Source organism: Theobroma umbraticum, unplaced genomic scaffold (assembly GCF_002168275.2).
Source record: "Theobroma umbraticum cultivar Fairchild unplaced genomic scaffold, ASM216827v3 scaffold_50.0, whole genome shotgun sequence".
Taxonomy (NCBI): Eukaryota; Viridiplantae; Streptophyta; class Magnoliopsida; order Malvales; family Malvaceae; genus Theobroma; species Theobroma umbraticum.
In genome coordinates, this window is record NW_018397261.1 from 9070491 (window position 1) to 9084862 (window position 14372).

The 14372-nt window shown below is 34.2% G+C and overlaps 2 protein-coding genes across 2 annotated transcripts; one reads left to right on the forward strand and one right to left on the reverse strand.

Annotated features, from left to right (window-relative positions):
• Nucleotides 1–2968: 2968 nt before the first annotated feature.
• Nucleotides 2969–7427, reverse strand: LOC110417703 (ATP phosphoribosyltransferase 2, chloroplastic). The gene is made up of 11 exons (XM_021430169.1): nucleotides 6905–7427; nucleotides 6740–6799; nucleotides 6537–6650; nucleotides 6137–6202; nucleotides 5946–6053; nucleotides 5727–5810; nucleotides 4674–4775; nucleotides 4429–4542; nucleotides 4261–4341; nucleotides 3994–4113; nucleotides 2969–3374 (listed from the first exon to the last, which is right to left on the reverse strand). The coding sequence occupies exons 1-11, from the start codon at nucleotides 7133–7135 to the stop codon at nucleotides 3279–3281; spliced, it is 1176 nt and encodes a 391-aa protein (XP_021285844.1). The 5' UTR covers nucleotides 7136–7427; the 3' UTR covers nucleotides 2969–3278.
• A 1912-nt stretch (nucleotides 7428–9339) lies between these two features.
• On the forward strand, nucleotides 9340–14339 carry LOC110417704 (putative magnesium transporter NIPA4). The gene is made up of 9 exons (XM_021430170.2): nucleotides 9340–10148; nucleotides 10937–10993; nucleotides 11344–11434; nucleotides 11515–11675; nucleotides 11786–11913; nucleotides 12017–12154; nucleotides 12616–12708; nucleotides 13215–13320; nucleotides 13842–14339. Exons 1-9 carry the CDS (start codon nucleotides 9998–10000, stop codon nucleotides 13949–13951), a joined length of 1035 nt encoding a protein of 344 aa, XP_021285845.1. The 5' UTR covers nucleotides 9340–9997; the 3' UTR covers nucleotides 13952–14339.
• The last annotated feature ends 33 nt before the right edge of the window (nucleotides 14340–14372 follow it).

A 14372-nucleotide genomic window follows, 5' to 3' on the forward strand; every position in this document is an offset into this window, starting at 1 on the left:
ATAAGAAAATATCATTTAAATATAATAAGAACATATTAAAACATCTTCATAATAAAGTTATACTAAAATATACCAATTACTATTAAGTTCATTCTTAGATATTCCCATTACCAATTAAATGATCAATTCCTTTTTCAGGATAAGAAAATCACTAACGGATATTTTCGTTACCAATCATATAATCAATTCCTCTTTGAGGGTGGACAAATATCTTGATGTGCTATATCAACTTGGTCATGGTTAAAATCATCACAAAATGTTTTAGTTTTCAGTTATAATAAAATTTAAGATGTACAACAGGTATATAATCAATGGTTTTTTATGCTATATTAATGACAATACGTTTTCTATATCTTTTTTATTCTTTCAATTTTTATCTTTTTATTATTCATCCACTTTTTTTTTAATGAGTTATTCACTTTTGTTGAGTTAGTGAGTTACGACATTCATCCACTTTTTGTGGTAAAATTATCCATCCATTTTTAGTGATAAAATTATAATTAAAATAATGATAATGTAAGTTGTTATGACCATCATAATTATTAAATAATGTTGCATTCACTTTAAGGAATGGATGGATTCATAACTATGACTATAATTATTAAATAATGTCACATTCACTTCATAGAATGGACGAATTTATAATTGTTTTATTAATAGTTCGTTTATCATATTTACTTAAGGAAATGAATATTCATAATTTTTCATTAATAATTATCAATGACAAATTCATTTTTCAATCAAGAGATAAAATATAATATATACAACGTGATAATAAAATTCATATTAAGGTTGATTTTTAAGGAATGAAAATACTAAAAAGATATCAAGTCACTTATTTGATTTTCTAAAATCAAAAATCAAAACTCAATCATTGAAATTCTATAATTTTAAAACTTGAAAGATTATAGAATCGTGCTGATAATGTGTTATAAAATAAATCTAAAAAGAACAATTATAAGAGAAATATAATAAAAAATATTTAGAGATAAAAAAGTTTTTAAAAGGAATAAAAAATCCTTATTCGAGTATGTATTTACAAATGAAATAAGGGATCAATTTATAACTTAATAACTTTTTAAATTATAATCTCAATTTAATTTTATTTAAGAGTTTAAATCATATTACATTTTTTATATCTGATCTATTAGGTTATTTGACTTAATTTATACTTAAATCATAACATAATGAACATTCATATCTTTTTTCATAACGTAATCTAATTTGTATAATAAATAATTAAATTTTATCCAAATTCGTGACTAATAATAATTTTGCTACTCAGACACACGTAAAAGATGTAGTGGACCACCGTTTTCAGTTTTCTTGGAGTTAGTAAAACAAAAAGTTAATTAGACAAATATTTTTTTTGTTTTCTCCGTGGGGCCAGGGCGGCGGTCATTGTTTCTCGTAGTTTTGACTCGCACAAAGTGAAAGAAAGACTGCAGGGTGGGCTGATAGTCGAGCAAGCAGCCCCCATCAGTCGACTACCTTTGTCTTTTATTGAAGACCAATTAATCCTACTTCAAACGGCTCGTTGAGAATCGGAAGGCGACCGAAACAGAACCGACCGATTGAGCACAAAAATCGAGCGATACCACACATCCATTGGCAGATTTCTTTTTTACCAAGTTCATCAAATTTGTAGCAAGAGAGGAGCATGATTAGGCGCTTTAAATTATAAAATAGAGAGTTGATTATGTGGTTCCGATTCGCCCCATATCACTATCAAGTGATAGTACTGGCTTTTGGACGATAAAGAAGAAGAGAGCGACGCCTCGCGCCCATATTAGCGGAACCGTGCGATACGGATAGGACAATGTGCGCGAACAAAACAGAGTATCATGAAATCAAGCTACCCTGTAAACTTGCTGTTGGTGTCTGCATTTGAACATTTTGGATTATAAGACAAAAAAGAATTGAGCGATCATGACCACTAAATCTGATTCGTGCTATATCACAGTACCGACCCTTACCACAGTTTCTCTCTATATATAGCCCTGTCAAGCTAGCTCTTCATTCCCATTTTGCCTTTAGCAATGGCAGTATTGTCCAAGGTTCTTACAAAGACAGATGTCGAGAAGAGATTGTCTGTTCCGACGGTGAATAAAAAATGTTTCCTGGATTTCGGAAACAAGCATAAGGTGGGGTTTAAGGTCGTAGACGAGAATGGCGACGTCTGGCCATTTGTTTGTTCTACAAGGAAGGGGAAAGATTATCCAAAGCCGGCTCTGAGTAAGGGATGGCTTCCGTTCGTCCGCCGGTGGGAGCTTGCGATTGGTGATAGAGTGGTACTTCACGAAATTCAGGACAAAGCAGGTACGGGGCTCTACAGAATTGAAGTGATAAAGAAAGGAAAGCAGTCACCTGGGGTTCTTTCGCCTTCCATTCTGAGCCATGACGGTGATAGATCCACGAGGAACATCGGCAAGGTGCCAACCGGAACCACCCACAGCACTGATCAAGCCATGGCATACAACCAGACGGACCGGCTTCGTGACCAAACCGTTTCCACTGTAACCTCCCACAGCACTGATCAAGCCATGGCATACAACCAGACGGAAGGGCTCCGTGACCAACCCTTTTCCGCTGTAACCTCCCACAGCATTGATCAGGCCATGGCATACAACCAGACGGGAAGACTCAATGACCTACCCCTTACCGATAGGGTTGGTTCGAAAATGGTAGAACTTATTTGTCTGAAGCCACATGTGCCAGTTAAAGAACCCAAATTCATCGACTTCTTTGAGGTAGAGTCACAAGACCGAAGAGGAAAAGATATGGTTGGGAGTCCAAGTACGAGTTTGACAACTCCTTTCTTTGAGTTCCTTTGATTGGCTTTCACCTGCTATTTTCCTGTATCTTTTTGTGCTTTGATTCCGGAAATGTTTTGTTGTATACTATTTCCTCGAGGATGTAATGCAAATTACCAAGCAGAGAGATTTCATATGAAGAAAAACTAACAGACTACATATAAATCCAGTGACTGCATTTCCATAAAATCTCAAACTAGTAATGGTACAGATTATTTCCAGTAGTCATACACAATCAGAAGGAAAATAAGCTTTTCTATATCATCCTTGTGGTTACAATGGGGAAGGAAAAAAGCAGGTAAAAGAAACAAGGTACAGGAGAAAAAGAAAGCACAATACAAAACTTTGGTGGTCCTAACTCCCGCCAAAGTAGTTTTCAAACCACCTAGGAATCCCAAGGGCTAAAAAATTCTTCAGCATTGATATGAAATGCAAGTAAACCACCCATTCATCCACTGGAAAGGACTAAAGGCCAAGCTTTGAAAGAAGCTCTCTCCATCTTGGGGTCTCTTCATCGAAAATGTAGGTCAACGGTGAAATTAGCACGCCACTACCTCCAACCTGCACCAGACAACATTCAAATTCACTGACCTGGATGAGCAAAAATTAAATCCTTGATCGTTAACTCCCACCCTTCTTTTGGGTTGGGAAGGCTGTTATAGACGGGAAGGTTTTAGGGACAAGTATTTGGGCACATAACCAAGTGTAACTATAAGCTTAATAAATAACAAGGAATCTCTATACACCTAAAAACCCATCAATTCTCCATAAACCCAACAAATTTTTCTTTCTTTAGAAAGAAGTACGTATGCATTCATGGTGCTTAGGCAGCCTAAAAATAGAGCTGGCATGTTTGATCCACCTACAAACCGATCAATTCTCAATGGATTGAATAAGTAGTTCTTTTTCTTTATTTTAGGACAACAAATTATGCGCATAACTAATCTAGAGAAGCACAGTTCATCTTTTCATAAAGGCCATCGGCAGTGGGAAAATTTCTCTAAAGCAAGGAAATGCACAAGATGCAGCGGTATGGTCATTTGAATACAAGTAAAAACTCAAATTTAAATCCCATAAACAAATAGTATTAGGAATGAACTAGTGCTGAAAACAGAGTAATCACAGGGCCACAATTTCCAAATCAAACAGGTAGCCTTTATTATATCTTATCATAACTTACCGCTCTCAACTGTTGTACAGACTTGTAAAGAGCCTTTTTGGGTACACATATGACTACGGCATAGTAGTCAGCAACTACTTTTGCATCACGCATGAAAAAAACTGGACTCACTGTGGGCCCCTGCAAATACAAACATGAAAAATTTTTAAAAGCCTTCTCAAATGTAGCAATAGCATTATGAAAATCTTTACACAACTCAGATTAAAATTGGTATTGATTCCATCCTAAAAGCAACAATCCAGATAGCCAAATCATCTCAAAACTCACCTGCAACCCAGCTAATGACGGCTGGCTCAGTATTCGCTCAGCCACTTCCTCTGCACTACTACCCCTCATATTTGCAGTTACCTGCCATAGAAAACACATATAAACCATAAGAATACAGGGAGGAAAAGGAAAAGACAACCACATGATTGGAATCATGAATATCTGCACCGTGAACTGGCCAATTGCCCTCAAATGAGCCTCAAATCTTTCAAGAATCTCATGTGTTGTGTCCAGTGCACCTTTCCGCTGGATTAATGCTTTTCGGCTAGCAACTAGAACAGCCTGAAGAAAAATGAACTCAAGAGATCGGGCAAGAATTTCTAAAAGCAAATCATTTTCAAACAGCATACTCAAGACTAAAAGATCATATGCTTGAAAGTTGCATGAACAGGAAAAGACATAGATCTGCTTACTTGGCTTTCCAATACAACTCCACCTTCAATTTCTTTCAAGTTGTTCTCCCTCAGTGTTGTCCCACTACTCACAAGGTCCAAAATTGCATCAGCTATTCCCATCTATATTAACAAGAAAGAGAAGTGATTTCTATAAACATCACGAACATAAACAAAAGCATTACATTTCCAGATAGCTTCATGCTAATCAACAAGCAGTAGCACTCCATTTCAGATGTCACTTCCTTCAATAAGGCAACAAAATTTTGTGCAGTCAAGCATCAACAGGTGAAAACATAAAGGAAAATATAGGAGAACATAGCAAGGTAAATTTCTACATTGTTAACTGAGCTATATCTGAAACGTCAGCTGTTATTCATTTTTGACAAATTAAGCAAGTTCCATCAACTTTAAGAACAGTGCAGAGTTGCCTTTAGGGTCAACTACCCAACTAATAAAGGGCTTTTTCCCCTTTGAATAAGAATTCAATACAATGGAATTGTTAGTAAGGAAGCATTTTTTCAGCTACTCACTGTCTGGTAAGCTTCTTTCTCTTCATTCCCCTATTTAGCATCTTAGTTTCTATGCTTGCTAAGTCCCTTTTCATCGTTTTGGCAAATAGACAACCCTGCCCTTCAATCACTACTTTCTTTTTCTCAACTGCCTTTTCATTTGTACAAGCATAACTTAATCATCTAACCCTTCACAGGGAAAAAACCATTTTTACCATGGTCATGCTCATCACCTATCAAATAATGCTTGCCTACGCAATTTAAATCAAAATCAGAAAAAGGAAAAGGATTAAAATCCAAAGGAGAGTGAGATCAGCATATATAGTTTATACATCCAGGAAATAATCTTAAGTTCTTATGCACTGAAATGATAACAGAGAAATTAGCTGAGACATATGAGAAACTAAGGGCTGAAGTTTCTGCAAATTCAGTATTCTTCCTTCTGGAAGGCAAATATATGCATAATATTCATAGAAAGATAGAAGGATGAGTAACTCTCTCTTTCAATTTTAAATAATTTCAAAGAAAAAACTAAATTGCAGGTACTCAAGTTAATTCTCACCGCAGGAGCTGCCTCTAAGGCTCCATCAGCAGTTGAAAATATCACATGCTTCAATCCATTTTCTTTCATAAATTTAGGACCAAGCTGTACAGAAAGACAGAAAAGAAATTAAATTCCAATAGAAACATTCTGCAAATAAGCTAACCAAAACATATTGTACCAGAAATAAATTCCAAAAAGCAATATAATTTAAAGAAATTAGTGAAGTGCATGTCATACATAAGTGAAGCCAGTTGCAACTCTTAGAGGTTTCTCAATAGTCCACTGGGGCATCTGGGCTAGCTCCTTCAGTGAATTGATATTCTCAAAGATCCCATACTTAGGAATCTGAAAAACAAAACACAAATCATCACTAGCAGGGATATCAGGAAGATGAAGCTGGCTATTTACTTGAAACAAAAAACACTTACTGCAAGGGATAAATGGCAATCTCCATACTCTAGGGCATCGTGAACAATTATAAGATCTTCATCACCCTGATAAAAATGATTGAAACAATTAATTTTTTAATCCGCATTGATTTTTACAAGGCCAACTCTTCTCATTTATCGGCAGAAAAGGATAAGTGCATTATTAGAATAAACCCCATCACATCCAAGGTCAATTCTATATAACTCAAACAATAACATAATAACATATAAGAACAAACTCTAAGCTGGCATGGCAAAAATAATCTGCAAGGCTGGAATCTACATATTACAGAATCACTGCATAGAATTAGATATTTTGATTCTGTGTAACATTTTCATAATGACAGAGCACTGGAAAGGATGCCTTTAGTTAGATAGTATTCTATACTTTAATTCTTACCCGCCCATATTCACTGACAGTATCTAGCCCCACGATACCAAGATCTAAATCTCCAGATAACAATTTCCGTACAATGTCTTTGGGCCTCTGAAACCAGACTCCCAAATTGGAAAGCTGGGAAAAAAACAAAATAAAGTTTGAATACCAATCATACATAAACAATATACAGGTGCTAAGTACAATGCAAATTGTGGGAGACAAACCTGCGGTATTTGGGCAACATATTGCCTGGGATTGACCTGCTTAACCGACAATTGACAATCCTTTTGCAGAAAATACAGAAGAATTGGAAGGGGTCAGAATATAGGATGTGATAAAGAATAATTGAAATTGCTAGAGGCAAAACCTTAAAACTGTGAAACCAGCACCTTAAGTAGATCGAGAGTATCCGCAGCCATGCGTCCTTTGCTAGGCAAGCCGAGACGAATCTCATCCCTTTCAGCGGTTCTGCTATCGAGTGTGCCATTAACGACTGCCGTTTGGGACTGCGACGAGCAACAAGAGATGAAGCTTCGTTTAGAGACAGATATGTACAGCGACGGACAAGGACAAGAGACTGAGAAGAGGCATTGTTGGAAATACGGCTGCAACAGAGACATTTCTATGGCTTCCAATGTAAAACCTTAGTTATCCGTTTCTCTCTCTACGAAAAATATTGCAGAAGAAAAAAAGGCAGGTTCAAAGGCTGCTAAAGAGCGAAGAGACGAAGAGAAAGGGAGGAAATGAGAGAGATATGAGAGGAAGAAAAAAAGGAAAGGAAAATAAAAGAAAGGGAGAAAGTGGGAGGCCGCCGAAATAAGGACCGGCGACAGAAACGACGTCGGCGTCGGCGGTGAAAAACTAGATTTGACTTTTGAGGAATGGAGAGTGACAGGTGGCGGCTAGAATTGGTGAGAGGAGAGGAAGGAAAGGGGAAATTATATCTTTTTAGAGATCAGTGAGAAAACTACGTCGTTTTGATTAAAAATAGGAAAGAGAAAAGAAAGAAGGAAAAGGCCAAGGCAGGCCGGATCAACTTCAAGCCCATTTTGGATTGGACTTGGGCCCAGTAAACTTGGGTCAAACCTATAATAATTGGAGTATATCTTAATCATTCTTTTATATTTATTTTTTTTATTCAAATTTTAATTTTGTGGAATGATTAAAATAATAATATTATTTTATAAAATTAAATAATAACAATAATAAATGAATAAAAAATTTTAAATTTTGAAAGTAAATTAATTTTACCTCAAATCCCAAGGTATTCTCTTGTGATTATATAGCTGAATCTAACTATTTTGAAACAAACTTTTTTTATTAAATTCAAAAAAATAATATTATTAAACATCATGTAAAAAGAATAAAATTTTAAATTAATACATAAATTCAATTCCCGATCAATTTATATTGTCCCAAAATTTTTAAATTGAATTGCTTTTCATAATCTATAAACTCGTACATACCCAAAAAAATAACTAAATCGAAACCAAAAACCAAAATTAATATTTGAAAATTTGATAAGAAAAAAGTTCAAGAATATATTTAAATTTAAATTAGTAAAAAGAAAAAAAAAGAAAATCCAAGTATACAGCACATGTTGTGATGTCACTTTACTGGACCATACCAAAAAATAAATAAAAAAAGAAAGAATATCAAATCTGATCGGATCTGCTCCAACTATTCATCCATATTCATTTTACTAAATTAGTAAATTAACTTTACAAATATTTGACAAATGATTACCTAATAGTCAAGTCCAATCATTGTGAAGGAACACTCGAAGGTTAAAATTTTAAATTTTTTATTGTATAAATATAAGAACGACAATGAAATTTATAAAATTGAAAAAGTTACTTATAAATTACAATTTATAATTCTTGTTTATATACTAACAAATTATGTAATATAAAAAACTCCACATAATATAATACAAAATCATTTTTATTTTTTTGTTTGAGTATTTGATTAAGTAGTTTTATATAGTAAAATTAATCTTTATTTTTTCAAATAAATCTTTTTATTGATTTATAAATTTTATCAAGATAAACAAAGATATCAATAAATATTTTATAATTGAATATCTCGTATTATTTGACTTAATTAAGTAATATTAAAATATCTTATAATATGGTCCGAATAATAATATCACTATCCATCACGAATTTGGATAGTGATATGTACTTACTATTTGAATATAATCATAAATAATAACTTTTATAATAAAATATCTTAATTTCTTTAAGTTTAAAGTATAATTCTATTTATATTTATTAATATTAAAAATAAACAATCCATCTTAAATATGTAAATGACGTTAACAAATAAATATGAAATATTTAAAATATTTTTTTTATTTTTCATTTTTTTATTTTTTATTTTTTCAAATCGACCGACAATATTCTCTTATATAAACGGGATGTGACTATTGAATATGGGATTTTGCACTCTTCAATCAAAGCTAGATTTGACACTCTGGCTATGGAAATGTCAAAGTAGGATGGAGAGAATTATTTTTTATAAATAAGAAAAAAAATAAAAATTATAATTTATATAATATAATAATTTTTAAAATTAATAGAAAATAAAATTATTTAAAAAATATTATTATATCATCAAACAAATAAACTAATAATTGAACTTATATACTGATATTATTTAAAATAAATTATTTTATTTATAAGAGTATTTCATTCTAATTTTTAATATTAAATTCTAATGGTAAAGATTAGAGACGAGAAAATAATGAAATGAAGTAATTAAGGTGGATAAGGGGACAAATGGGAAGAAATAAAAGCGAGGAGCGGTGAAGAAGCAAAAGATAAAGCGTAGCAGTCATAAATCAAACCAGAGTCGGAGGGAAGTCCTTGTTCTGGTAAAAACCCCAGACCCCCACGCGCCCTTTCTCTTTCTCTTCCATTCCAAGAAACCTCTCTCTCCTTAGCAATCGTAGCTCTTCTCTGTCTCACCAACTCAGCAAACTCTCATCTATCTGACCCATCTATCAGCGCCGACAACCCCACACTTGTTCATTTCCCTCTTCGGAGTCGAGATCCACTCGCTTCTTCCCCAACTCACTCCGCTTCTACCGAGTCAAGATTCTTCCCTAGCTAGCATTGTAAATATCCTTTTCTAATTCGTTCTTTTTTTGGTCTTATTTCTTTGCGCCGACTGATATTCCACCGTCGCTTTCTTTCTCTCTCCATCTCTATCTGGATATCATCGTTCTCGCTGCTATTTGTCTAATTGGGCGAAGATCCGTTTACTCGTGTTATTTTGACTCGGGTTCCGGTTTAAACCGACTCCAAAAATTGGGTAAATTTGTGATTTTTTTTGCGAGATCCATGAACTCGTCTTTGAGACTCAGTGTAAGTTCAGAGCAAATCGAGGATCGGGCCGAGTTGTAGTTGACGTAGAATAGAGGCATCCCGTGAGAATTAGGGTTTTGAAAAGTTTTTTATTTTTAAGTGTAAGGTTAGAGTATGTCGGGTGCGCGGAGCTGGAGCGAGGGCATGTCCTCGGATAATGTTAAGGGCTTGGTTTTAGCGCTTTCTTCCAGTTTTTTTATTGGGGGAAGTTTCATTGTTAAGAAAAAGGGCTTGAAGAAAGCCGGTGCTTCTGGCATCAGGGCAGGTACTGCAATTGATCAAAGTTTGATATGATTTTTTTTCCTCTTCTTTCTTTTCTGATGATTGGACTTGGGATTTTTGTTTCTTTTTTGCTGTAGTGGAAAATAGGACTAGATTTAAAATGATTTGCACTGTTTTCTGGATTACTGTAGTGTATTGAGATTATGTGAATAATATTTTACTAAATTTAGAATATGAAATTGAGTGAACTGTACATGTTGTAAATCAATTTGCACAGGGAATTTAATTCACCAGTGCTGGCATTAATTGATTTGAGCTCTTGTCAATCTAGTGTGGAAATTGTTTTGAGGAAACTAATCTACAAGTTATTTTTTCTCATCATAACTTTTTTATGCATCCTTTGCACTTGGTTTGCTTGACATCTTTGATTTATAATTCTCTTAATTTATTTATTAGAAATCTGTCCAAGATTCTTTGATACGAAGCTATGCATAATCTGTGAAAAGTAAAGGTACAAAATGTCTTTATGGGATGCAACTGGAGAAAATGGTATGCTTGGATATTTCCAATTCCAGATGATTGTTGGTTTTGTGTGTATATTGTGTTGCTGTTGGATAAAAAGTTTTTCTGTTTATGACATGACTGTGACTATTGCACAAATTGTTGTGTTGTCTTGCAATTATCACAATTATTTTTTTATCTCAATTATCTAAAGAACTCTTGGGATGCATTTGCTGTCATTTAGTGCTTGTTCATTTTCATTCTTTTATTTTGTATTGTTCTTGTGTTCATGTAGTGCCAATGACATTGGTTTTATTGGTATTTACACAGGAGTTGGAGGCTATTCTTACTTGCTTGAGCCACTTTGGTGGGCCGGCATGATAACAAGTAAGTTTTATGGATTTCTCTTTGATCATTAACTTAAAATCTTAAGGATTTTTCATTGAACCTCTTTCTTTATTTGCCTTTTCTCATTTTTCTTATTTTCCAAATATCATTACTTAAAGATGATGTTTTAAAAGCTACATTGCAGCCATTAAAAATGGTATGAGATCTTGTTAATGTTTTATTGTGCATATTTAGAAAGATAATTTTCTTACTTTCATTCCATACATCTTAATGTTTAGGGACCAAACTGTGCAGTCTTTTTAAATATAGTTACTTGTTTGAGTTGCTCATTCTTCATGATTCTAGAAGGAAAAGTGGTTAATTCTAATTGGTAATTGGCTTTGCAACAGTGGTCGTGGGGGAAATTGCTAATTTTGCAGCTTATGCATTTGCACCAGCTATATTGGTCACTCCTCTTGGTGCTCTCAGCATCATTATCAGGCATGGAAATATGTAGCTCAAAATTCTGGTTTATCTTTTAGTGTTAATTGCAATTTTTTATTTTTTATTTTTTCTTGCAGTGCGGCACTTGCGCATATAATTTTACGGGAAAAGTTACATACTTTTGGAATTCTTGGTTGTGTTTTGTGTGTGGTGGGCTCTACAACAATTGTTTTGCATGCTCCCCCAGAACGTCAGATTGAATCTGTAACAGAAGTTTGGGATCTTGCTACAGAGCCAGGTTACATTTTGTTAATAATAATGTTTTTAGCTCTGAACATTGTATCATGCTCTAAATGGTTGTGGTGCAAAGAAGAAAATGACCTTAATTTCTCTTTGATCTTCTTGCAGGGTTTCTCTTTTACACAGCTTTGGTCTTAACAGCTGTCTTTATACTTATATTCCACTTTGTTCCACAATATGGACAAACACACATTATGGTTTACATTGGAGTTTGCTCTCTTGTGGGTTCCATTTCGGTATGCGTCAGTTTAAGGCTGTTGGTAACTTAATTCTGTTTGCATTTCCAATGATACTGCATTTTTTTTACAGATTTTAATATCTAAGAGTGTTCTTTGACAGGTCATGAGTGTTAAAGCACTTGGTATAGCCTTGAAGTTAACCTTTTCAGGAATGAACCAGCTTATATACCCGCAAACATGGGCCTTTACTTTAGTTGTGGTTACTTGTGTGCTTACCCAAATGAATTATTTAAACAAGGTAACGGTTACCCCTTGTTTTTTCTTCCTTTTGTGTTTTCTCTCTTTATGTCTACAGTTGCACTTTTCTTTTCGAATAATTTTCAAGTGATCCTTCAAAATAAAGAAACAAGAGTGAAGTGTGCAGAATGGGCAGAGAAAAAAGAATGAAACTTTGTCATCTTACTTCAAAGTCACTCCATCTCAAATTTTGAACAATTTATTGGAAGGGTATTTGTTATTTTCTATTTTTTAGAGACCACTAAGTTAACAAACACATTGGTCTCTAAATTCTATGCTTATGGATATACTTGTTCACAGTGTTATTAATCATTAGGTTGAGTCAGTTGAAATTTTTCTATGTGTGCTTTACATACTCTGAGAATTAATTGGCCCATTACCTTGATTTTGTGTTGCTTATTTTTGCTGATCTAAGAATTCTGTTTCACCCTCCAATTCTTATTTTTGTCTTCATAATTGCAGGCGCTTGATACTTTCAACACGGCTGTTGTTTCTCCTATATACTATGTTATGTTCACATCACTTACCATTTTGGCTAGTGTAATCATGTTTAAGGTAATTTCCAGTCATTGATTGTATCAGAATGGTTCAAAAGTCTTTTGAATTTGAACATTCAAAAAATTTAACTCGACACCATCTATTGTTTTCCTTAGAAGCCCTTTTCAAAAATTATCTCAATTCATTTGTCTACAATGGGCAATGAATTGCTTAATCCTATATATGCTTTGTAATCATTTAAAGGAAAGGGGAAATCTATGAATACAAGGGTGGACTGTTTGGTCATTCAAGATTTTGTAACTGACCCCTAAGTTGCAATTTCCTTTCTTCAATTTCGTATAGTGACCCTGTGACCGTTACCATATGAAACTGAACTTCTATGTGGTTTTCTGGTGGTTTAGTTTGCTGTTAACCCCTTTGAGCTGCTTCCCTTATCTTCTGTCTTCCTATTTAAAAATTAAAAATTTGACCAACTTGCACAATGATTGCTTACTAGTTTGCAATTTTCTTTATTTGGATTGACCTTGAAAATACATTATTGAAGTTTAATTTTCCGTTATCAGGATTGGGATAGGCAGAATCCAACTCAGATTATAACAGAGATGTGTGGATTTGTGACTATCCTTTCAGGAACTTTTCTTCTTCACAAAACCAAGGATATGGTTGATGGTATGTTCTCATGAATCTTACATTGTGAAATTATTCTCTCAATTAACTGTTAATTTATTCTCTCGATCCTTCATAATGGGCAATGTCCATCTGTTGTTAGTACAGGAAGCATATAGCAGCATTGCTTAGTTGAAGCTTTTATTTTTTTTTCTTTTGAAAGGTAAAATTATATTGAGCTTTGTCCCATAAAAGAGACTTCGAACAGCAGAGGCATTTAGGGCTTAAAGCTACAAAAGGTCCTCCAGATGAGGACTGGCAAAACATCAGTAGTCCTTGATGTGCCAAGTGAACAGAAAGGATAAATAAACCAACACCATAACCCCACAAACAATCCTTCAAAAGGTTTGCTCAACATGACAGTCAACCCTATAACCGTTTATAAAAGATCCTCAGGAGGTTCAAAATTTTCATCCCTTTGGTGAAGAACAAAGTAGGCATTGAAATTAGCTTTTATGATGTTAAGAAATATTTATCATGTTACTTTTGGCAATTTAAACATTTGATGAATGATGTTTAATCAGGTCCAAGTTTGACAACATCTTTGTCTTTGCGGTCGATAAAGCATGAAGAAGATGATGGCTTTGGTGAAGGCATCCCTCTTAAACGGCAGGATTCATTGAGAATGCCTTAATTGAAATGTTAGGTCATCACGGCCATTCCTACAAAGCTCAAATAGCTTCTGGGGAGAAACCTCGTCGATGTCAACTTGTATTTTATGACCAACTTATTCCATCCTATTCATTTTTTGGAGGCTGTTAGAGGAGGTGAGATTTCCTGTGGCTCTTTTTTCCCTTGGCTTCATGATGAGACGATAGATTTCAGCTTTTGCCGTGTATACGCTATCCCCCCCAGTTCATACAGGAAATATGGCCTACGTAATCTTGAGCATGGTGATTATACATTGTGTAATCTTTTGCTTTATTCTGCCAACAATTGGGTGGATTCTCACCATGTGAACTGGGAAAAACTCAAAAGGAATCAAATACATGCATGTCTTATCGCATTTTTCATTTGGTAGATCCACTGTTCTCCAGTCATTTGTTTGAAATGGC